Source organism: Bombina bombina, chromosome 6, assembly GCF_027579735.1.
Source record: "Bombina bombina isolate aBomBom1 chromosome 6, aBomBom1.pri, whole genome shotgun sequence".
NCBI classification, from domain to species: Eukaryota; Metazoa; Chordata; class Amphibia; order Anura; family Bombinatoridae; genus Bombina; species Bombina bombina.
In genome coordinates, this window is record NC_069504.1 from 39,056,582 (window position 1) to 39,083,275 (window position 26,694).

General features: G+C 37.7%; 1 protein-coding gene across 1 annotated transcript; it reads right to left on the minus strand.

Moving 5' to 3' along the window:
• Positions 1-710: 710 nt before the first annotated feature.
• Positions 711-26,615, minus strand: ZC3HC1 (zinc finger C3HC-type containing 1). The gene is made up of 11 exons (XM_053716376.1): positions 26,503-26,615; positions 12,822-12,836; positions 10,757-10,871; positions 10,188-10,338; positions 6,727-6,810; positions 5,671-5,798; positions 5,173-5,327; positions 4,537-4,756; positions 4,239-4,424; positions 2,032-2,232; positions 711-1,293 (listed from the first exon to the last, which is right to left on the minus strand). Exons 1-11 carry the CDS (start codon positions 26,604-26,606, stop codon positions 1,225-1,227), a joined length of 1,428 nt encoding a protein of 475 aa, XP_053572351.1. The 5' UTR covers positions 26,607-26,615; the 3' UTR covers positions 711-1,224.
• Positions 26,616-26,694: the final 79 nt, after the last annotated feature.

Consider the following 26,694-nt stretch of genomic DNA (forward strand, 5'->3'; position numbering starts at 1 on the left):
GTAAACTTCCTTAAAGTGAAGGTAAACTTTGATGAATGAAAGCCCGTTTTTTAAAAATACTATTAAAAACAGGGGCACTTTCATTCATCAAAGTTTAGAAAGCAGACTTTTTGATTAAAAACTTACCTGAATTAGTCATTGATGATGTGTGAAGAAAGGATCTCCAGGTGGGGGAGGCTGCTCTGGCTGTGCAAAGAGAGGTAAAGTTTTTAATCAAAACAGCTGCTTTGTAAACTTTGATGAATGAAAGTGCCCCTGTTTTTTAATAGTATTTAAAAAAAAACGGGCTTTCATTCACCATAGTGTACCTTCACTTTAAACTGAATAGGGAAATAAGATAAGTGTTCACGAGGCTCACTCCCTTGCCTGTCCCGAGACAAACATACTGATTTGCTGCTTAGAAGTACTTTACAATGGGATGTGGCTACTGAGGAACTTTTGAGGTAAAATATCTTTCTTTTTTACATAGAGATGTTCAGGTGATATTTTTCTAGTCAGCTTTTTACAGCTATGCTGTATCAGTTTCAAGTGTTTCAACATTTGGGTATCATGGCACGTCAACACATTAATGCTTTTACTGCATCAGTTTTACAAAAATTAGCTTCTAAAACATAGTAAAATCACACTGGCCAGAGCGAGCTTCTTGACTGTTAAATGGATGATACATGTTAGACAAACACACACAAGATATTACAGGTCAGAGGTCCATGTCAAATTTGCTATCACAAATATATTTGGTTCAATATTGAAGACAATATTTAAAATAATACAGATATAAACCGAAAGATCCTCATTGTAAAATCTCAGTCTTCTGAAACCTTCTGTATCTGCATCATACAGGAGGACACCTGGAACAGTCTGTATCAGTTCATAACAGGCCAGACTCAAGTTGCGAAACACATCCGGTGTGGTCAATGCTATATGAAAGCTGCCTGGCCTTTTTACTGTAACTGTTAACTCTAAATACTATATGCCCAGTAAACGGAACAAGAGGAGAACATCTGTGAAAAAACCCTCTTCATGGTATCTGTACAACCAGTGTTACAAAACTGTCATGCTCCATTCACAGCAATAGCCAGTAGCTCCAAATACAGAAGTGTGAGGCGAAACGGATGGAGGATCCTGGGATCCAGATATGTTCCCTGTTCCATTAAGTTTCACAGCCGGGGCAAGTGGGAGATGCTCATGGTCTTCATACTAAAGAACACTGATGCACACAGCTCTTCAGGATGAGGCCGTCACCTTCCACTGACGGAAAATCTTGAAGACTTTGCGGGATTTTTCGGGTACACTCTACAAAACAAGACAGGTGCAGATTTAAAAGGACTTTCATGGTTCAGATAGGGCTTTATAGTTAGATACTTTATAATTTACTTTTCTATTGCCGTCCTTTGTTTAAAAGCAAACCTAGGTGGTTTAGGAGCAGCAATGCACTACTGGGAGCTAGTCAGAGACTGGTAGATACCACAGGTGTCTTGTCATTGGCTCATTAGTTGAGTTTAGCTAGGTCCCAAGTAATGCATTGCTACAATGGGGCAGAATTTGACTATGTGTTTAATCCCTTTAATAGCTATATGCAAGCAACAGAGTAATAAAATACATTCTCTAACAGATTTGAGCTTTGTATTTTCACTTTTATGTCCCTTTAAGCAATGTAGACATGATTAAGGAAAAACTGCCAACCCCATAAGTCGTAATTAAAGGGACATAAAACCCAAATATTTCATGATTCTTTAAAAGCAGCAATTTTAAACATCTTCACAATTTTCTTCTATTATTTAAATTTGCTTCCTTATTTGTTATACTTTGCTGAAAGGTTTATCTATCTATATATCTATATACACACACACACACACACTGATTGTCATTGGCTCACCCATGTGATACACAGACCAGGAAAGGTACACAGACCAGGAAAGATACACAGACCAGGAAAGATACACAGACCAGGAAAGATACACAGACCAGGAAAGATACACAGAAATGCAAGTTGTAAAAGAAGAAAATTTCAGCTCTCCGCCCTTTTCTTACTGAGGAATCGGAATCAGAGAGAGTCCTAGATTTGTTCTCAGCCAGGAGTACTCGAAGCACAGACTTCCAGCCGCTCTCTGCTGCCCTGGCTAAGTCTCCTTGGTCCTCGGCTCCTTTCTTCTCTGTCTGGCATGGATTCACCCAAGGGCACCAGCTCCTGTGCTGTGTCAGAGGATCTAAGCAGCATCGGGGGGAGGTATCCTGAAGAAAGTCAGGGTCATTAGCTTAGATCACAATCATGAATCTCTCAGGAGCTACAGAATGGAAGAAGCTGGTTCACAGTGATCATGGTCATGTGATGCTAAATGTCAGATTTCTGCAAAATACCACATTAATGCTCCAAAAAAAAAATCACCTAATCACATAAAAGCACAATTATTTAGTGCCATGCAATTTCATTATCCTAACACCTGTATGAGGAAGCAGCTGAGAGAATGATCTGTAACAGCACCAGGGGTGGACCAGCACTTTGTACATTTGTGTTACAGAAATAAATAACCAGAAATAAGAGTCTACAGCTACTTTAAAGGGGCATTGTACAGTAGATTTTTCTTTGCATAAATGTTTTGTAGATAATCCATTAATACAGCACATCTGGGAGTGTTTTTATAACACTTTATAGTTTTTCAAATTTTTTAATAACATTGTGCTGATTTTCAGACTCCTAACCAAGCCCCTAAGTATCAGATGTAGACTGATGTCTACAGATTCTTGCTTGCTCCTGTTTGTGTAATCTATCTTTTCATATGCAGAGACGGGGGGTCTGCCCTTACTGCTTTCCCAGCCCCTTTCACTAGGTGTCCCAGTCCAACCTCACCAACAGTGCTAAACTGGGAGCTTCTAAGTTTTTAAAAGGTTTTATACTGGATGTTGTTTAGTTCAGCATCTGTGCACATTCTTCTTTATAGTAGTTTGATGCAGTTATATCAATATTGCTGTATACTGTCCCTTTAAAAAGGGACAATGTAATCCTCTCTTTTTTTATTCAGCTCCAACCAAAAGAGGGAAAATGTACCACAGTTTTTGTTTTATAAAAAATGCATTTTGCCATCCTGAAAAAAATAATATTTTCTTATCAGGCCTGAAAATGTGTGTGTGTCTTCACCAACAGAGATGTTGTGCTCATCAGCCAGTAAGCAATAGTAAGAAATAATTCAGTGTTATCAGCTATTAAACAGTTTTTACTTAAAGGGACAGCAAAAGTCATAATTGGAATCCACATGGATATGTTTCGGTATTGAATAGAAGCATTTGTGTAATATAAATGTATTAGCAAAAATGCTTTGTAATAAAAGTTATAGCTGTTTCAAATCTGTATTTAAGTATGCTCCGTGCACCAGCATTTTAAACACAGCACTTGCTGAGAGAGCCTAAGGTGTTTTTTTACCATCTGGTAATGACTGATTTGTTAGTTGCTGACAAGATTACAAGCCCCACTTGTGCTCTGAGCAGCTGCAATATTTAAAATGCTGGTGCACTGAGAATATCTAGTAATTCTTCACATGCACGTGCAGAGAAAAATGCTAATTCTAAAACAGTGATAACGAAACATTTTTGCCAGTACATTTATATTGCAAATATGTAATTCATCTATGTGCATCTAAATTTTGACCGGAATGTCCCTTTAAAAAAAACTGTATAGTAAAAATGAAAAACATAGATGGATTGGATAGAGCCGCGGTTTTAAACAAATTTCCAATTTACTTCTATTATCAACTTTGATGAAGAGTAAACCTAGGTAGGTGGATAGGAGCGTTCACGTGTCTATAGCAATCTATATGTATAACATTGCCATAAACAATGTTGCAAACACTGCTGCCAGATGGCTTAAGACACGTGCACGCTCCTGAGCTCATCTAGGATTTCTATTTAACAAAAGGAAACCAAGAGGACTAAGCAAATTTGATAAAAGTAAACTGGAATATTGTTTAAAATTCTATGCTCTGTCCAATGCATTTTAATTTTTACTTTACTGTCCCTTTAACATGTATAAATGCTGTTAGCGCTCCACAAATAAGTGATAATAATTTTTGAGTACAAATGTCCTTTAAATGCCATCTGCAGTGCTGCAATTGATACAGACATAGGAGTAACTTTTACAAGCACAAGAGTTAAGAGAAGGCAATTAGCAAACAGTTCCTTATGTCTCAGGTCAGTACGTGCTGTTTGAGGACTGGTGTAAAAAGGACATTCTACTGGGGACTCACTGAGCTGCTGCTGGAGTACAAGCGGGGGCGCTTGGTTCTGCGGTGTGGGCTGGATGATAGCTCGGTGCTTAATGTGGTTTCTCCCTGCCCCATACTTCGTGTCACTGGCCGGCTGCGCACGGTGTCCGAGTCTGCCGGGCTGGAAGCTTCCCAGTTGCGAGTCCGGGTAAAGGCTGAAGCTGGACTCTGCAACAAGACAGACTTTAAAACATTCCCTTGTTCATAATAATACTCCCTCACAAAACCCCTCTTAAATGAAAATTTCTAATGTTTCTATAGCCATTTGCTGTTACCCCACCTGCTCAGTGTCGCGGCTGCGTGTGACCCTCCTGTTTGGTGACACGATGCTCAGTGGGATTCTATCAAAGTGCCCATCGCCTGGAGATGCAGGAGTGCTTGGTGGCCCCAGGGAAGTGTCCAGATCCACAGCCTCCAACTGCTGGAAGCCCCATAGACCAACTTTCCTCATACACCGTGAGCAGCTAATTATAGATAGAGGCGGTGACCCTGGTGATGGGCTGAAACAATTAGACATTTCATTTAGAGTTGTACATAAACAAATGCAAAGCTGAGTTATGTGTCTAACACAGGTCAGTGATGGCGTCAGCTCAAAACCATCACACTTCAGTATGAAAACAGCATTATTTGGAATGTTTTTAAATTTAAGGTGAAACCAGGACATAGAAACAGAGAGGGAGAAAAAGAGAAATAAAGCAAAAAGACAGAGTGTGCAAGTGGAAAAAAAACATTGTAATCCAAAAATCAGTTTAATGACCCTTTGAGGACTGTTCTGGAGTTCTATAAAGAGCCATAACCATCATGTTTGTTTTCCTTCTGCTGATACTTTATATAAAGCCAATCACAGCACAAACATAACTAATCTTCATATAATACACACACAATTGATAGAAACATAATCCGGCTCGGTACAGACCTGCTTTGCCACCCACAGAGCGCCAGGATACAGGCAGAGACATGAACAAGGAGAGAATCTGAGCCCATGCTGCCATTTAGATTCTCACCATCCTTGGGTTTCAGTTCATCCTCTATCATGTGCAGCAGGAGGCTGACTGTTTCTTCTGTTAGTTCCTGAGGAAGCAAATAGGAAAAGCTTATTCTGGACATGAAGCTGCCCACTAAAGGGGCATACAGATGACAGCAGAAATAGATTCAGGCTGAGATCACCAGCTAAACACAGTTTGTTGTTACACGAGGTGGTAAGTTTTGTACTAGGGCACACAGAGGATATTGGTGGCAACTCTCACGCACACAGGATGAGAAGGCTACCGACTGACTCCTGAATTATTAACAATAGTAAATATAGTCGCTAACATCATCTGTCTCACATGTGAGATACATGTGCAGTTTAGATACAGTACAAGACTGGATATAAATGCTCAAACATCTTGTGATAGTCTGGTTCACTACTTACCATGCTCTTCAGCTCCTCATATTTAAGGGACGGTAACTGCATCTCTAGGTGACACAGACCCTGGAAACGTTGGATGAAATCACTCAGCACTGAGGTTGGCTCCCTGAAAAGTAGGGCCCAGTAATGCTCTGCAAACAGGACAGAAAAGGAAATACTCAGAGACCTTTTAAAACCCAGAATCCACTATGATGTTCCATACAGTGCAAAGCCACAACACTAGTATTAGATTGTGAATTTAAAACACATTTGGAGTCCTGTGAGCAACCAGCTGCTCCGCACACAGCATGATCATTCAATTACAACATTCTGAGATTTGTGCTTTTAATATTTGTGTGTGGCATTTAAAGGCGTACCGTAGCGCGTTTTTCGAGGGTCTGATTGCGCTGTTTATTGCTTCTCAAGTTTAGCATGTTGTAATAATACCCAATAGTTTCTTTGCGATTACAGTCACAAAGGACAAGTCAATTGGTTTGATACAACAAAGAGTCACATTGTCACCGTTACTAAAATTCCCATTTCTCCAACCAATCAAGAGTCTGACCAGCTGTATTTTGCACCGAGTGGTGTGTAATGTGAGTGTAGGGCACGGTGGTGTAATAGTTACAAATACTTTTTGTGCTGTTCATGAAATAAGACTCCAAAGCGGTTTTCTGAACAAAAATATTTTAGAATTAAATGTTTAAATCAGGGCTCGACAAACCCAGGAGCCTGGTAGCCACTGGCTCCTAGAATTTTATCCCTGGCTCCTAACTTTTTGGGTTATTCTCCATATGTCTATATACAAATCCAACGGTCTGGCTCCTAAAAATATGCCTGGCTCCTAAATTTTCTTACTGGCTCCTAATTTTTAAACACATTTGTCAAGCACTGGTTTAAATCACAATGTTTTAAATGCACAACAACTATTCTTTGTCTCTAATTTAAGGGGTAACAGGAAAACAGACCATAAATAAAGTCTATGTGAAAGTATCTCTCTTTAGTCCCCTGTTTTATGGTTATCTTTAGTTTTTTTAAATGTTCTTTTCACTCTGCTACTCCAGTATCCGGCAGTCGTACCTGGACAAGAACTGTCTGGCCAGAAGCAGAACTTCTCGTGTGCGTTCCTCAGGGAATTCTGTAGCTCTAAACAGCGCTGCTTGTCTGAACAAAGCACAAACATCAGTCAGTAAGAATAAAACAGGATACGGAGTGGGACACATTTTGCAAACATAAAACATTCCAGCAAACTATAGATTTGGGAAGCATTAGAGTATAAACTTGCCCTGATGAAAATCCTTGTTCAGGTTGGTAAATTATCCATCTGACAAAGAGGTACAAAACAGTCACATCTCTTTATTTATAATTTTGCAACATACTTTTTTATTTTTTTTACATTCTTCACTATAATTTACCTCTAAAAAAATTCCCAGAGAGACTGGAGTGAATCTCGCAGACTTTAGAAAAGTGACCCTGCAACATCCTATATGATTGCTTGATTAGTCCATGAGTTTGCTTTATGCCCTTAATTGGCCACAGCAAAGGACATAAGATAAACATATTCAGAAAGTTTTTTGCGTGGAAATTGTCAGTTTTAATCCCTTAATGGTGCAGGCAACAGTCCAAGTTCTGAAGTAAACTAAACCTAAAATTAGAGCTGTACGCTTGTTATAATTTACCTTTCACATTAAAGTGATTTACCATCACTAAAAATAAGCAGGACTTTCAGTCATTACGTTGTAAAAAAGGGTGTTAAACTCTTTTTTCAAAGAGGTGACGTTTCCACCTCCAAACGAATAGCTGTGCTAGTCTACAGAACAGTGTCATATGACTAGCATGGCTATTGAACTTAGATAGACATAACTCACGATGTGCGAGTATGACTCGAAAGTATGCTTCTTTGCACTGTTAATATTCATATAAATCCAGGTGGGGTATGAAAGAACAAGATTTTTTTTTAAAAAGTAACTTTTATTAGTTATAATAATAAGACCGCAAATATTAAATAGTATTTTGCTGCCCACATTAAGTTAAAAACACTTCTCCTGTGTAGTGGTGTACATAACCATGATATAGTAAAAGTATCACCGAGGATCAATACTCTTACTATACTTTTACTATATCACGGTTATGTACACCACTACACAGGAGAAGTGTTTTTAACTTAATGTGGGCAGCAAAATACTATTTAATATTTGCTGTCTTATTAATAACTAATAAAAGTTACTTTATAAAAAAAACTTGTTCTTTCATACCACACCTGGATGCAAAGAAGCATACTTTCGAGTCCTACTCACACATCGTGAGTTATGCAAGTTCAATTAGTTATTTATGCTTAAAGGGACATGAAACCCATTTTTTTTTCTTTTATAATTTAGAAAGAGCATGACATTTTAAACAACTTTCTAATTTACTTCTATTATCTAATTTGCTTCATTCTCTAGATATACTTTGCTGAAAAGCATATCTAGATAGGCTTAGTAGCTGCTGATTGGTTGCTGCACATAGATGCCTTGTGTGATTGGCTCATCCATGTGCATTGCTATTTCTTCAACAAATGATATCTAAAGAATGAAGCACATTAGACAATATAAGTAAATTTGAATGTTGTTTAAAATTGTATTCTCTACTTGAATCATGAAAGAAATTTTTTGGGTTTAGTGTCCCTTTAAGCACTGCTCCTTTAAGTGAACCAAAACGGATATATGTGAATATAAACTTATTTTGACAAGACACTAAAGGAGAGACTTAATTAATCTCAGAATCACAATTCTATTTCCAATTTTGTTATAAATAGCATGGCTATTGGTTTAGAAGTGGAAATGTCACCTCATTGAGAAAAGAGCGATGTGCAGTGGATGGCAGGTGCCGTTGAGTTTAGCGAGGAGGCCGCAGCACAGAAAGGGTAAGTTTAGCACTTTTTATTTTTAGTGATTGTAAATCCTAGCATTTTTTTTTTTCCCGCTGAGATTTACCACCAATTTAAGTGTATCCAATTTAAGTGTATGTATATTGTATTTTTAGGACAAACAGGGCTTTCTTGGACATCCAATATTTATATGAGAACTATAAATAAAAACAAAAAAAACAAAAAAGTGGAAAAAATACTATTTCTTTATTTCTCACAAACACGCACACACGTTTTATTGTGAATATCATAATCAGGATAGGTTTTTACTGCAATAAAACACTCATATTTGTATTCTGCAATGTCCCAAGAGTAAAGCAATATCCCCCACGAACAGGTTTTATGGGGTTACAGTAAGTTACAGGACCAAATATGGGGCCTGCTCATTTCAGTCATCATACATGGCAATTTGACACACAGACCTAGCACTGAAAGGGTTCATTTAAATAAAAAATATTTTCCTGATCAAAGTGGTAACAATGTGGGACACTTTTTAGAAATGATCACACACTGAGACAAGAGAGAGATAGAGTATGTGCAGACAGGCTGTCACATGGTATCAGCGATCGTTTGTCACTGCGATCACATGACTCCAACTGTGCCAATCGGCTCCTGGAAGACCTGCCTACGTTGCTAGGCAAGTCCCTGCGTTGAATCCAGCGGGTAAGTATTACAAGGGTGAGCAGGGGGCCACAGAAGTTAGGATGTTCCATGCCGTCCTAACGTTACTAAGGCAGAGTGTTTTCACGGTCGTTACTATGGGTTCAATTAAATTGAAAATTGTATTAAATAATTTGTTGTTTGTGAGTAAAGCGGAAGTGACACATGTCAGATTATTTCTTAGCCTTGCACCTGCAGGAGGAGGTATTTTACTTATATGTATATAACAATGGGCTGAGACTGCAAGTAAAGCAGATCAGCTAAGTTATTTAGGTACTGGTACTGAAATAATGGCTGGGGGGATTGAATAAACACAAGCAGCTATTTCAAATAGAAAATATATCTCCCTTATATCCCGACTGAGATTAATAAGAGCTATTGTATCCTATTTACATAGCCTTTCTACAGAGAAACAGTTTGTTACTCATATTTTCAGTGTAGGTGGGGATATAATTGGCAAAGGTAACTATTTCAAATAACAAAAAAAGGTAAAGGAGGTGTTTGCCAAAAATAAAATATACTGCAGCAAGTAAAATGGACCATTTGGGACACATTAAAGGGGAGAAAATTGTACAGTACAATGCCCCTTTAAGCTTATCAGCATCCCATTTATTATATCACCCGGCCAGGCGGGAGCTTGCTGTACTCCTATAAAGCGACATAAGTCAAAAAATTAATTTTCATGGCTTAGATAGAAAATGAACTTTTCCAATTTCCATCTACTATCAAATTGACTTTGTTCCCTTTGTTACAAATACTATGTGCATTTTGTCTGCAGCAGCAATGCACTACTGGGAACTAACTGCTGATTGGTGGCTGCACCCATTTGTGGCTCATTGGTGGTTCAGCAGATGTGTTCAGTTAGCTGCCAGTAGTGCATTGCTGGTCTGAAGATTACTTTAACTATGTGCTTAATGCAACACAGTGCATTTTCGTTTTGCACTTTCGCATAACTCTAAGGAACCTTACTTACACTTGCTGATGTCTAGGGTAGGCTGGAGGCTGGCACAGAGGTAGGCATTGCAGCTGGAGCACTTAAGCATATCACATTCTATGTTGGACCAACCATACTTAGCACAAATAAGAGGGGAAAGCTCTGGGGGCATCCCAGCCCACTTTAAGGAGTAACGCAGTTAAGGAAGATTTCTCTATGGGACAATTAAATGACACACAAGCTTAAAATCACCCATAAAACGTTCAATTGAGAAATGTAAAAATAAGAGAAAATAAAACTATTATAGCAATAGTATTTTAACCCCTTCATGCCGCCTGGATGTACCATGTCGCTCCAACAGCGCTGGGCTTTAACGCCTTTAGGACAGCATGGAACATCCAACCATTAACAGCGCCCTGCAGCAAGGATCAGCCTAGGGGTCGGGCCTAGCAGCGTAGACAGTCCCCCATGATCCCATCCTGCCCTTGAAATCACTCATTACTAAAAGATGTTCTGATGTGAACGCTATTATACCGGCACAAAGGGGTTAAAGATATAACATCATTTAAGTGTTTGTTCTTTACGGAATATTTTACAGGAAAGGATATGGAAAAAGATTCCACTCTGCTGAAGAATGAATCTTTGGTGGTTGCCTCACAGGCCTTGCCTGACACAGTATCCACAGATCCATTGTTTTCTTCTGTCGGGGCTCCAACCTCCTTCCTAAAAAAACACCAAAGAATGAATATATTACTATTCCCAGTGTCACTGATACTCACTGAAACATTGCCCTAATATGCATTTTATTTTAATAACATATCACAGAGTAAAAGTCTATAGGCAGAGAGAACACTGGTTATATGTGGTACGAATTAAAACGTTTTCAGTGCATTTGATTCTCTGTTTCTATGCATTATATATCCGTATAGTAACGATTTTCTATTTTAAGACAACCGGATGATGAACAAGACCAGAAGGGGACAAAAATATTTAGATCATGTAATGAGCACAGGAAGAGACTTTCAAGCATTTCAACAAACATTCCTGTTCAACCAACGTGCACACGCGGCCCTCCGATGATGCGAGACAGAAGCGCACAGGCGGCCCTCCGATGATGCGAGACAGAAGCGCACAGGCGGCCCTCAGATGATGCGAGACAGAAGCGCACAGGCGGCCCTCCGATGATGCGAGACAGAAGCGCACAGGCGGCCCTCAGATGATGCGAGACAGAAGCGCACAGGCGGCCCTCAGATGATGCGAGACAGAAGCGCACAGGCGGCCCTCAGATGATGCGAGACAGAAGCGCACAGGCGGCCCTCAGATGATGCGAGACAGAAGCGCACAGGCGGCCCTCAGATGATGCGAGACAGAAGCGCACAGGCGGCCCTCAGATGATGCGAGACAGAAGCGCACAGGCGGCCCTCAGATGATGCGAGACAGAAGCGCACAGGCGGCCCTCAGATGATGCGAGACAGAAGCGCACAGGCGGCCCTCAGATGATGCGAGACAGAAGCGCACACGCAGCCCTCAGATGATGCGAGACAGAAGCGCACACGCGGCCCTCAGATGACAGAAGCGCACATTAGGTAAGCGCAGGAGGTATCTGTACCTTTGCTGTATGACTACTGAAAGTCTGTTTAGGAAAGGGAAGTTTAAAGGGGACATTAAACACTAAATTTATGCTAGAAAAAGCAAAAATTAGACTGAAAATAGAATGAAGAATTTTAAAAATATATATTAGTTGTTTAGTATAGAAGAGTGAGTGTAAAGTTTTAGTTTCAATAAAGTCATGTTAAAAAGGGACAGTAAACACCTTGTGATATTTATATAAAATGTAGCTATATGTAAACAACTTGGCAATATATTTTCACTGGATATTCCCCCCCCCCATTTTCCTGTAAATTGAGGACTTAAAATGCAGAATGCAGACTTCTCAAGGCTAACTCTGCTACATAGATGTTCCTAATTGGCTTTAACTGATAACAACTGTATGGCTATTGAAAAAAATGCAGTGTTAATTTGAAGATAAGTTTATATTCTAAACCTGACATTGTTGGCATTTACCGTCCCCAATCGATTTGCTACAAGAAGTATCTCAGCTACTTAATGAAATTGCCTCCCAGTATAAGAAGAGTGAATTGCTGGTTCTTGGCGACTTTAATTTAAACTGGTTAGACCCCCCAAAAAGAAATTAATCTCACGCCATTAATATCCACTACCACTCATTAAAATTATTTATCCTCCAACCATTCTCTCCTGGACTGAAATAAATTCCATTAAATCAGCTCCTAAAATCATCACCTCTAGGTCATTTTGGAACTTTAACCCACTGGCCTCCCTATTGATCCAATATATTGTGGCACAGATTATCCCTAATACCTGACCCGGACTTTTTCTAGTTCCAGCAGGTCTGTAATGTTCATGCCCCACAAGCTAACTCAAGGGAACGCATCTGCTGTGGTTCTCGCTGAACCTCCTCAAGTTCTTCAAATACAGAGACTCTTTATGTTTAAAATAAACAGGCTCCTGAGATGACCTTGTTGCTTATAAACAACTCTAACACCTGCACTAGACAACAAAATCTAGAAATGAGGGGCCCAACCACTTACCTAATATGCTCCTAAAGCTCAGTGCATTGGCTACTGCCCTTCCCATTGCATCCTTCATTAACACCTCCCTGATGTTTGGCTATGTCCCCAAGGCTTGGAAAACAGCAAGGGGTTTTCCGGTCCACAAAAGTGGGGATAAAACCTTAGTCTCAAACTATAGGCCTTTATTCCTTACTCCCAGTGTTGTCCAAAATATTGGAGAAATGTGTCTATAGCCAACTGTGCAAGTTTTACCAGGAGACGGACTTCCCCACCCTGTTCCAATCTGGCTTTAGCCCAAACCCCTCTACTGTTAAAGTTCTCTTAAAAGTTACCAATAATGTACAGACAAACTAACTGGAGCTATTTTCCTTGATTTTGCATAGGCCTTTGACACTTAATCACAGCATCTTAATACGCAAGCACAAAATCTAGGGATTAAATGATAAATCATTAAAATTAGTTTGGCTCTTACTTATCAGGCAGATCTCAATGTGTGTCTATTTCTAACGTCTCCAGCTCTTTCAAAGTAATGTGCGGTGTGCCCCAGGGTTCCATGTTAGGACCCCCTCTTGTTCTCTATATTCATAAATGATGTTCCCCTCACCTGTATACGGATGACACTATAATATATACAACAAAACTGAACATATCACAACTTGAGGTTGTGTTGTAGAAGGATTTTTTTAGAGGGTGAAAGATGGATCTGTATAAATAAACTGTTTCTAAACACTAACAGAACCGTAACCATGGTTTTTGGGACAAATAAAAATAAATAAATATAAAGTGGTAAACTTGCTCTAATTCTATACCTAGATCTTGAAAGGGGGTTAATGTTGAGAGGGGGCTGGGGAGGTGCAAGAGAGAAACTTTTTTTTTTTTTACCGCTCTGAAGATTTTTTTTAATTTTATTTGTCTGGGCGGAAGCCAGGTCCACATGATTAATATAATTAGTTATATAGATCATATTATGTAGTTTTTTTGTTCTTTTTTCTCTACATATGCGTTCTATGAATAGGATTATGACTGCAATGTCTGCTGTACTAATTGATCAAGGTCTATAAGGGTGTCACAGCCCTATTTTGTGTTTTCTACGTTTAAGTATACAAAATGTCTGTATGTTTACAGATATCATGTCTGTTTATTTCATGCATATGTATATAAAATCAATAAAAAGGTATATAAAAAAAAACTAATAATGCAGCATTAAACATAATTACATTATCAATCTGTAGGCTGGCCCCTATCAACTCCAAGAACAATAAGTATCTCGGTATTTGGCTCTTTTGGACATCATATTGACAAACTATTGTCACAACTGTACCCTAAAATTGGAGCCCTTTCTAGAAACAAATGGTGTCTAGGAAAAGTATTGTACAACAAATGCTGATACCGGTAATAGATGATGGGGATGTTGTGTATGTGTCAGTGTCTCTGAGCCATCTCAGTAGACTTGCAACTCTATAACTAGTTATGGCTATTTGTCCTGCAATGTGATTACAAAACTCATCATTTTGATATAAACTTGCTCTAGCTTGACTCTAGACGTTTTCTTCGCCCCTCTTGACTTGTCCCACAGCGCTACCCGAGTAGTATACTCACCCCTGCCCCTATGAGTTAAAGGGACAGTATACATCAATTTTCATATAACTGTGTGTAATAGACTCTACTATAAAAAAAGAATATACATAGATATTGATCTAAAAATCCAGTATAAAACCTTTTAAAAACTTACTTAGAAGCTCCCAGTTTAGCACTGTTGATGAGTTTAGGCCGGGACACCAACTAAAAGGTGCTGGAAAAGCAGGAAGGGCAGACACTCCTCTCTACATATGGAAAGACCCTTTACACAAACAGAACTCTGTAGACATCAGTCTCCATCTAAAACTTTGGGGCTTGGTTAGGAGTCTGAAAATCAGCCCTATAAGCAAAACTATACATTGTTACAAAAACACCCCATATGGTCTATAGAATAGGATCATCTACAAAATATTAAAGCAAAGAAAATTCTAGTGTTCAATGTCCCTTTAAGGTCCTCTACTCTACTCTTCATTCCCTGGCACAACAAGGAAGTTGGTCGTTTGGCGCTCTCATTCAGAGCTTCTCAACTATGGAATAACCTTCTGGAAAGCACCACATCCTCCGGCATTCTGAGATCCTTAAAAAGAAGATTCTCCCCATCATTACAGATCAGTCTTGTACATTACAAAATAGAATATGTGTATTGCTGGCATATCCCAGGACATACTTGAAATAGTTGAGAGAACCTCAATTTATTTTTTTCCTGGAGAAACATTTTATAAATATAGTTTTAGTTTCATTAAAGTTATGTTAAAGGGGTAATAAACAGCTTGCGATTTTTATGTAAAATGTAATTATATGTAAACAACTTGGCAATATATTTTCATTATATATTTTACCCCCTTTTCCTGTAAATTGAGGATTTTTGCAGAACTTGAAATGCACAATGCATACTTATCATGGCTAACTCTGCTATATATATATATATATATATATGTGTGCATAATTGGCTTTAAAGGGATGGTCTACTCCGGAATAGTTATTGTTTAAAAAGATAGATAATCCCTTTATTACCCATTTCCCAGTTTTGCATAACCAACACGGTTATATTAATATACATTTTACCACTGCGATTACCTTGTATCCAAGCCTCTGAGGACTACAGATTTTCAGTTATTTTGACTAACTTGAATTTTAGTCATTCAGTGCTGACTACTAGGTAACTCCACGGGGGTGAGCATGTTATCTTTATGGCACGCGTGAACTAACACCCTCTAGCTGTGAAAAACTGTCAAAATGCATTCAGATAAGAGACGGCCTTCAAGGATTTAGAGATTAGCATATGAGCCTATCTAGGTTTTGCTTTCAACTAAGAATACCAAGGGAAAACAGCAATTTTTGATGATAAAAGTAAATTGGAAAGTTGTTTAAAATGACATGCCCTATCTAACTCATGAAAGTTTAATTCTGACTAGACTGTCCCTTTAACGTATAACAACTGTATGGATATTGAAAAAAATGCAGTGTTAATTTGTTTTAAAAAAACCTTTAAGACTTGGCTGATGTAAATCTATCTGCTGACTACAATTAGGGGCAAAGAGAAAAAAAAAAGAGTGACAAGAGTGTTAAAAAAATAGCTTTGTGGACTATAGCAATGTTATAAATATAGTTTCTTTATTGGCTCAGTTATAGTGGTTATTAACTGGCCCCATCATGGCAAATGAAATGGGAAAAAAGCATGCCCTTAAAGGGATAAGAAAGTCAAAATTAAAAACTTACATGATTCAGTTAGAGCATATCATTTTAACACACTTTTAAATTCACTTCTATTTTCAAAATGTGCTTCATTCTCTTGGTATCCCTTGTTTAAAAAAATATATGCACATATCCTACACTAGTGGGAGCTAGCAGCTGATTGGTGCCTGCACATTTGTCTCTTGTGATTGGCTAACTAGATGTGTTCAGCTAGCTGCCAGTAGTGCAATGCTGCTCCTTCAGCAAAGGATAACAAGAGAATAAAGCACATTTGATGATAGAAGTAAATAGAAAAGTTGTTTAAAATAGAATGTTCTATCCAAATCATGAAAGAAAATGTTGGGGTTTCCTGTCCCTTTAAATCTAGAATAACTAAGTTACAACACGCATCACCCATTACTTTATACAGGAAAGTGGACAAGACAAATAATGAAAATGTGCAGCATAGTTTTTACATTATTTTTACTAAACATAAAAATGTTATATTACAATCCCAAATTGTTTAATGCCCTTTTAAAGAGAAATGTACATAAAATGTTTAGTTATGCTGAAACAACGTTGCAGTATATTTTTATTATTTATTTTGTCCCCTTTTCATGTACATTAGCTCTGAAGATTGTGTTTGATGCCTCGTGGCTAACCCTGCTACATATATTTCCCTAATTGGATTTAACTTATAACAACTACAAAACTATTATTTGTATATTAAAGTTATGACCATAGTAGCTAGCCTCGTTGTCTGCAATCGCAAGCCCAGGTTGGCTTTTCCAAATAATGTAATTGCTGGAGTTTGGCTATTAAAAAACAATTGCGGCAAACAAGATACAAATTTGTTTAAAAAACATTTAGACTTGGCTGATATGTTATTCTATAGCAAGATGTCAGAAGAGTGTGTGTGTAGCAATCAGCAAAGTTACGAGCACCCTCAGTGAGCGATACCACTATGGAGGGTATTCAACCTTCTACCTTTTCCTATTCAGACATTGATGCATCACTTCTCTAGCCCTAGGATCAAGAAATTTCCTAAGAAATACTGCTGGAGTGGACATAAAAAAAGAATATGAGAGAACAAAAAGAAAGCTAATATCTTTGGAATTACATTCTGTTACACTCGCAAAATATTACAGGATCAAAAGAATTCCTAGAGGCTTAAGGGTAAAACTAAGACCAACCATACTGGCTAACCACAAATTATATAAAAGTCGGGTTGAGAGAATACTTAATAAATGTTCCTTCGATCTGATTGTACTAACGGTGGAATGTCTACAGCTGGAAATCGATAAACAGAAAGGATTAGTACTGGAGGTAGAGCGGGGGATGGAAAAAAAGTACACCATGGAAATTTAAAAACCACCAAAGATGAAGTGGATACATTGCTAGCACAGTATCGTTTAGACCTTGAAGAGAGAAAAAGATCAAAGTTCATGAGAGATGAGCTGGATTACACCAATCATCGGGTGTACAACTGGTCACATGACTACACGTCAAGATCTCGTGAGTCACGTGAAGGCCCGCGCTGGAGGAGACCGCAAAGAGCAGCGACTGACCAGGATAGAATGGCCGAAGGCTCATCATCCGGAGAGAGTTTTTTAGACTCCGGTTCGGAAGGAGATACCGGAGGGGAGGGCGGAACACCACCGATCCAAAAGACCAGCGGATGAATACGTGGAGCTCCTGGAACCAATACCGGCAGATGCCGAGACAACAACGAGGAGGGAGATATTGGCGGGGTATGAGGAAGTAAAGGTAAACAAACTGCCTAATTCTAATTCCTCTACACCTGATGAAGAAAATGTGGTCATTAATATCTCTAAATATTAGAGCTGCGCATCTTCACCTGTCTCACGATTCGATTCGATTACGATTATCATCGTAACGATTCGATACGATTCGATTCTACGATGCATCGCGATGCATCACGATTACTGCCCATGATTTTCATGATCTTGTTCTATTCCATATTTTATATATATACATACACACACACATACAAACAAAATATATATATATATATATATATATATATATATATATATATATATATATATATATATATATATGCACGCACACACAGTCATTGTCTGTTGTCTATAGGAGAATAAAAAAAAAATAACAGAACTACACTTCAAACTAAGATGATTATACCAATATTTTGCCAATACTAAAACACTGACAAAGTAATAAAGTTGTCTAATAACTAATTCAGTTAGTGCTTTCAGCAGTTTGCAAGGCTGGTGGTAGTGGTATAAGGGATTATCTTAGTGGGGGATGGTAAAGTTAGTGTTGTGAGAGGTTTAATATTAAGTTTGGTAGGGGATTCAGGTGGTAAGGGGTAAATTATGGTGTATTATATAGTGATGCTTGGTGCATGTATACAAGTTTTTATCTTTGGCTCAGAGTAATGTATTGCAGCTGGAAGGTGAGGGGTTAATAAATTAATGCATAAGGATAGACGTATACATATGGGTGAGAGAGCACTCACACAACTGCACGATACACAATGAGTGAAAGGAAATTCACACAACTACCAGATACATGTATGAGAGCACACTCACACAAGTTCACTATCTCCCTCATTGGGTATTACACAACTTACCCCTCCTCCCCTTAGCTGCCACAAAACTTACTCCAGCCCCTTGTACAGAACAGTTTACTTTCAGCACTTACCGTACTGAGCAGATAGTTACTACACAAAATAAAGCCAGGATCCCAACACACTTCATGCTGCTCCTTCTTGTTGAGTCTTTGTTTTACTGCCCTGTCTGCTACTGCTCACGGGATAATTGTCCTGCACTGTGTCCCTGAATGCAACTCCGTCTCCAGCCCTGTAACACTAACATGTTATCTTAACCTCTCCTCTTCCCGCTCTCGCTAGTGAGGGGGAGGCGCTGTGCCTGATGTCACTCTCAGCATGAGCGCAAGTTATCTTATTGATGCGCTATTAGTCTGCTGCTGATGATATCACTGTGAGGACTGTGGAACAGCTGCCCCATCTCTGCTTCCTAGCAACTTGAAAGCCACAGTGCGTAGCAACACCTGCCCAGCCCTAGTGAGTGCAGCAGCTTGATTGCCAATGAAGCTATATATTATGTATATAGGCATTGCAAATCAAGCTGCCGCACTTACCGGGGCCAGTGTTGCTACGCACTGTGCCTTGCAAGTTGCTAGGAAGCAGCGTAAAGGCTGGAGCTGTTCCATAAATCAGATTCCCAGATAGCGCTGACTCGCAGGGGGTTTGTAGCCTAGGGCCCGCGGCCACTTCCAGAACTTTGCACAATCAGTAATAGTGCCACAATATTCCACCCTACCACTACCTGATGAAAAAAACAATAGCCTCTGCGCTAATCTGGCCCTGAAGCCAGCCCGTCCCACCGGGCATTTGGTGGGGACACGTGATGCTGCGTGAATCGATTCAGCCTCTTCACTGCATCGATGCAGCATCGTTGAGGGCTGCATCGCGATGCATCGTGGTGGCGATTATTTTCGACACCCCTACTAAATATAGGCTGATACAGAGCATAGTCTCTTGATGAAAGGACTTTCTTTTTGTCCCGCAAAAGACTGTGATGAATTTGAAACAGATAAAGATCTGTATAAGTTTCTCAGAATTTTAAGATTGAAAGCAATGTATGGTGACAGCAATACTGTCAACAGGGGTGAGCAAAATGCAATAAATAAAGGGGCACTGCAAACTGAGCCCTTTGATTTGAAAGCTTTAGATTTATACAAAAAATCTTCATATATACCCCCAACCAGCAATGTTACCATTTTAATGAAAAAAAAATAATCTTAACCCATATATGAAACATCATAATTTAACCAGGGAGGAACGTGAGGCTATACTGTCATTGAGAAATAATAAGGATATCACTATAAAAAATGCTGATAAAGGCGGAGCTATAGTGATATTAGATACCCAATACTATATTCAGGAAATCCTACAGCAACTCTCAGATGGAGGGGTATACAAAATTTTAGACCATAATCCCCTTTCAGAGATACAAAAAGAGTTGAAAGTGATCTTAGACAGGGCATTAGAACATAAAATTATTTCAAAGCAAGTATATGATTTTTTGTTGAAAAAAACCCATCCAATAACACCAATTTTTTATACATTGCCCAAGCTCCATAAAAATCTGTCCTTTCCACCAGGGCGACCCATTGAGGGTAAAGTATATAATCCATTACAGATGGACTTTATTGATGATATGGCAAGACTTGTATTGTACTGCAATTATTTTCTTTTCCAAGATACATACTATATGCAAAAACGAGGTACAGCTATGGGCTCCAATGTAGCCCCCTCATATGCCAATTTATGTATGAGTGGCTTTGAGAACAAATTTATTTATAACAATCAGTTATTCATCAGCTGTTGTAAGCTGTGGCTAAGATACATTGATGATATTTTTGGCATATGGGGGGGGGGCACATTGGAGTCCCTATTACAGTTTGTGGAGGATATGAATGCCTCTATGGTGGGCATCAGATTTACATTGACATACTCCATACAGGAGGTTAATTTTCTAGACACTACAGTATATAAACAAGGCACTAGATTGAACACTGATCTCTATACTAAGCCTACAGATAGGAACACCTTGTTAAGATATGAAAGCTTTCATCCAGGAACAGTGTTCAATTCTATACCTAGGGGTCAGTTGCTACGCACCAAGAGGATAGTCAGGGGCCAAGAGAAATTACCAGACAGGCTAAGATCTATGGGCAATAAATTTGAACAAAGAGGTTATCCCAAAGAGATCATTGTAAATAGCATTAAGGATCTAGATAGAAAGAAAGTGAAGAATAAAAATGAGCCAAATAGACTAGTGTTTGCTATGGAATACAGTGATAGAAGTAAGGATATTTTTAGAATAGTGAGAAAACACTGGCATCTACTATCAAAATATAATCCAGAAGTGGAATCCTTCAAATTGCCCCCTATGCCATCATATAGACGGGTAAAAAACCTCAGGGATAATTTGGTCAAAGCAGATGTGAGCACTTTTAAACCATCCAGTACTAATTATCTGACTACACCCAATAAGGGCTGTTACCCATGCCTACATTGTGCTCAATGTAACTATCATAAAAAGGAAAATTTCTAGCACAAAATGACAAAAGAAAACAATACACTATCAATGGCCTATATACATGTCAAACTAATCAAGTAATTTACCTCCTTAAGTGCCCATGTGGATTATGCTATATTGGTGAGATCACCCAGGCTGCCAGGGATAGATTCAGTCAACACAAAACATCTATTAAATCAAAGGATATGTCCTTACAAGTGTCTGCACACTTCACACAGATGGGACATATAATTATTCAGCTCCGATTTCAAGTGATAGATCACATCCCTATACATAGGAGAGGGGGTAATAGGGAACTAAAACTGAGACGAAAGGAGGTTTGGTGGATCAAGCGTTTGAATACATTACACCCTTATGGTCTGAATAGGGATTATGATTTGTATGTGTTTTTATAGATTAGTTTATAGAATTTACATGACATGTATTTCGGTGCCACTAGAGATCACTAATAAATGGAATTCCCTAAACACTTGGATAGGTATGAGTTAATTACATTAGTATTAGAAGTTGGAACCTGATTGGCCTAGATACCCTTTTTAAAGTGTGTGTTTTATTGTTTTTAACTATGCATGATTAAGGACCATGTAGGTCGAACGTTGCTGCTTTTAAGGTTGTTATATCCCAATAACGAGAGAATTTTTCACCTTTAAAAAAAATCTTGTCGTGGTGCTGTCACACTTTATGCATGGAATATATATATAGCCTTAACAAGCAAGAAATGGTTATAGAATTTCGACAAATTCTATATAAAAGACAAGGGATTTCAGCACTCTTTTTGAAAAAAAAAGTCATATAAATTTATTTCAGAAACAGATCCAAAAAACAACGGACCCCTGCCTCATCCATTAGCAGAGTTCCTGTACATAATGAAAACACATTAAAACAGATGCATAAAACACTATTGACTGGCCAGTCTTTTCTAGCGATAACCCAATCAAAATGGTATTACTCTTATTTAGACAACGAAATGTTGAAAATTGAGACTGCTCTAAAATTGCAATCTAATTAAAACAACAGGTTATCAACAGCTTAATGAGAGTAGAAAATGTATCTCTATAACATTTTTCAATAAGAATAGAGGCGCTATACAAATATGTCAGGGCACAGGTAAATACATATTTATATATATATATATATATATATATATATGTATGTCAATAGGACAGGGAAATATGTTTATGTATGAAACCATATTTGTATCAGATATTACTGAAATAAGGTTTAAATTCTGATGTCAGACAGAAACCTTCACAAATTGAATATACATCTCCAGGCTGAGCTACAGACAACAGTTCCCAAGAAACAAAGGAAAACATTTGCTTCTTAATTAGGAAGTGCAAATTCCATAGCACTCTGTACCCCATGTGGTGAGCAAAAGAAGAAGAGCCTGGATACACACTCATATATGAACTTCCTGCCAACAAAAGGAGCTGAAAATTGACAGCTGCCTGTTAAGTGTGTGGCTGATAACATCAGAATACACGTGACACAGACATTGTGTCTGGGGTTAGGGTAACACAGTGAAGACACATGGCTTACATTATGATTTCAAAGCAACTGTAGTTAGATTTCAAATAAAATATATAGGAAATAAATTCAGATATACATAGAAATGATATATATGTTTTGAAAACATAAAAGATCTTACTGAGCCTCTGTGTTTTTAAGAATATAAATAAATATTTGTGGACCTCAAAAGTAAATGATTAATAATACTTAATCTTATTTCAGATGGACCATAGACATATGAATGCTTGGACCACTTCTAATAATTATTTCTATTTTTATTGCAGACAACCATTGGTCATGAGCATCAATCTATGCACTTAGAAAGAGATGGAATGCCTGAATGAAATGAAATGTCATATCATATAAATCTGAAACAAATGTTTATAAAGTTTTAAATACATCTTTTAAAATATAGTGAGATGAAGATATGGAAGTTACTTTGATGTGATATAACTATGAGATATAAATTTTCTGTTAGGCTAAATGAAATATAAATTATTTTAATATAATGCTAGATGTATTTGATATTTCATATCAAAACGATCAGGAAATTAATCAGACGCTGCTCCATCTATGATTGATGCTGAGAAAGGTTAATACAAGAAATTATGGCAGCTATTACATAGTTTAAAGAAATATTTCACTGTCTAAAAATGTTTTAGAAATGTTGAGGATAAATTTGTTTTATGCTATCTGCTACCACCGAAGGGCCGATACCGGTATAGCAGTTGAGATTTAACTGCTTAAAGGATGCGTTTCCATGGTGACCAAGGGCCAATCCAAATAGACATCCCACCTAACCAATGGGATGGTCAGATCTCGTAGGGCCACTCCCATGGTTTCATAAATGAATGAAAAAGTTATTTAAGTGAATGCATGAAGAAGAAATGGGACAGATTTTGCTGACTTGAATGATACACTGCTGGGCGTCCAAAATACATTCATTCTAAACAAGCGATCTACCTTTTTCTCAGTGATTGCAAAAATTTACTTAAATATTTTCTGAGATGAAACAAGGAATCCTTGGTAACTGAACTATCTATTTTGGCAACGTATATATATATATATATATATATATATATATATATATATATATATATATATATATATATATATATATATATATATATATATATATATATATATATATAAAGAAAGAGGGTTGCAATTAATATTTTAACACAGATATATGCATAATAGCTGTAGTTTATATTCAGTCTGTATATTGTTGAATACATATCCTTGATGCTAAATTGTTTTATCTATACAACTGTAGAGTTATAACTCAGAATTGGGTCTTTACGTAAATAATACATACAATTTCTGATGTTTTTAATAGAAGTGTATATTGTACTATTGCTTAAATTAACACTGTAAATCATATTGCTGAATGTTTTGTAACTGCTATTTTAGATCTCATTGTAATATTTTAAATGCAGCTCTGAATGAAAGATTGGTTTTAAAGTAAATTGGCATGAGCTTTGCATAGCATATTTTAAATAGTTTTTGTTTTAACGCATATAATATTGACTCATATTCTAATCATTACAAATATTTACGTATCAACATGTTCATAGTTATTTACTAATAATAAAGAATTCAGATATTTAGATTAATTTTATTGTCTTAGCAAATGTATGTTTGATTGCAGGTTTAGTTTAAAGGAAGATTGTTAAATATATTCCCTGCCATATACTTACACATTGTTTAGAGAATACTGCTAAGATTTTCATAAATATACTGACAAATATTTGAACAGCTGGTTATCACAACTTTGTTGAAAAGATAAAACAGTCCCACAGACTTCTAGCATGTAACTTCAATGAAAAAGTATTTTAAACTCCCCATGCTAGCATGACCGTAGTCGTGGATATACACACACACTTAGCACCATAGCTGTTACACACATGTCCCGCAAAGCTGAAAAAATACAGCAATCAGTTCACTTTACCACATCAGTGTCCGTTGTTCAGTATTGCTCTTAACTTTTCGGTACTGACAGGTTATTATACTGTGAAGACAATAGATCTTTGTTACCGTATCATCTGCTGAGTCGTCTGTTAGATCTCCCGGTATACATACATCGCGCTTAGTCCAGCGCTACTCCGCCTCTTCTGGGCTGTATGTTTCTCCGAGTTAAGCTTTACAAAGCAGAGTGCACACATCCAGGCCGTGAGTTTTTATCCTTGGCGTAATTCTGACCTCCACTTCTTATCCATCAGCATTCATTCTTTTGCCAATTACTGATTTTTAGTGGTGTCAATTCCCTTTGTCTTTCTCCTGCGATTACCTTCGTTACACAGGCAGGGATACTTCCAGGACTAGCGAACATGCTGCTCACTCCTCCTCCGCCATTCCAATCTCTGGGATACCCAGGTGTGCACTGCTTGCAATCAGGAACCGACTCACGCTGGTAAACAGGTGTTGTTCTCACTACCTGTGGTGTTTGCTTCAGAGGTGCAATCTGGTCCGGGGAATTTTTTCAAAAGTCAATTTTAGTTGCAATTTTAGAGAAGTCTCAATTTTCAACATTTCGTTGTCTAAATAAGAGTAATACCATTTTGATTGGGTTATCGCTAGAAAAGACTGGCCAGTCAATAGTGTTTTATGCATCCGTTTTAATGTGTTTTCATTATGTACAGGAACTCTGCTCATGGATGAGGCAGGGGTCCGTTGTTTTTTGGATCTGTTTCTGAAATAAATTTATATGACTTTTTTCAAAAAGAGTGCCGAAATCCCTTGTCTTTTATATAGAATTTGTCAAAATTATATAACCATATCTTGCTTGTTAAGGCTATTTATACTTTAATTTTGAAGGGTCTGCACCATAAGATGTGATTGCATCAAATTATTAATCTGTGTATACTACCTAAATTAGGGATACACGTAATATCTCTCCCCTCCCACAAACATTTTCTGTGTGTATATATATATATATATATATATATATATATATATATATATATATATATATATATATATATATATATCATACATACACATTTATACAAGGATACATAGAAAAAAATGAGCTAAAATGGATAGAAAGGTCAAAATTTAAATTTGCATTGGTGCATTTCAATTTCCAATAAAATCATTTTTGTCATATATAATGGAAATTAGCAAAAATGATACTAGTAAAAGTTATTACTGTTTTTCAGGGGCATATGCACATATGCTGTGAGGGGTTGTGTATCTCACTTTATGTGGCCAATTGTAGACAGATCAAGCAATCGCTGATAAGCAGGTCGCAAGGTCAATTTTCAGAAGCCACAGGAGACACACCAGTCTCACTGTAGTACTTTTGTGCACTAGATTTTTCTTTGCATAAATGTTTGGTAGATGATCTATTTATATAGTCCATCTGTGAGTGTTTTTGTAACAATGTATAGTTTTTTATTTTTTTTTTTAATAACATTGTGCTGATTTTCAGACTCCTAACCATGCCCCACAGTGTCAGATGTAAACTGATGTCTACAGATTCCTGCAGCTCCTGGTTGTGTAATATGCAGGGAGGGTGGAAAGTGTCTGTTCTTCGTGATTTACCAGCCTAACCTCAAACAGTGTTAAACTGGGAGATTCTAAGTAAGTTTTTAAAAGGTTTTATACTGGATTTCTATATCAGTATATGTGATATTCTTTATAGTAGTGTCTATTACATGCAGTTATATGAAACTTGCTGTACACTGTAAGATTAAATAAAGGAAAACATTGCAACGTTGTTTCGCTAAATATAACATTTTATAACGAATTATACAAACGATATTAACGTACCTAGGAGTTACCCTGTGCTTATTAATTTATGTACATTTCTCACTAGGAATTTAAACTACATACGACCAGAGTTAGCCGCCTATCAACGCTCTCTTCTTTACTACTCACCCGGGCTCCCTACTAACGATCCCTTCACTGATCAGATCACGGACTTTTCCAGGGGTACCGACTGGAGATCTAATATGGCTCGTGTCGGCCTCCTCGCTGGACGCCGCCATCTTGGTGCTCCCCAGAAGTACCAGAGCTCTCACGCAGCGGAAGTTCGGAAACAAAAACAGGCGCACTTCCGCTATGGGGGGCAGTTGT

Bases quoted from the DNA above. Each gene is read 5' to 3' on its own strand.
- ZC3HC1 (XM_053716376.1), bottom strand. From the start codon at position 26,606: ATGGCGGCGTCCAGCGAGGAGGCCGACACGAGCCATATTAGATCTCCA. The intron at 5,799-6,726 runs GTACGACTGCCG...TCCTGTTTGCAG, and splicing joins GCCAGACAGTTCTTGTCCAG to AGCATTACTGGGCCCTACTT. The intron at 2,233-4,238 runs GTGAGTCCCCAG...GACTTTCTTCAG, and splicing joins TGTACTCCAGCAGCAGCTCA to GATACCTCCCCCCGATGCTG.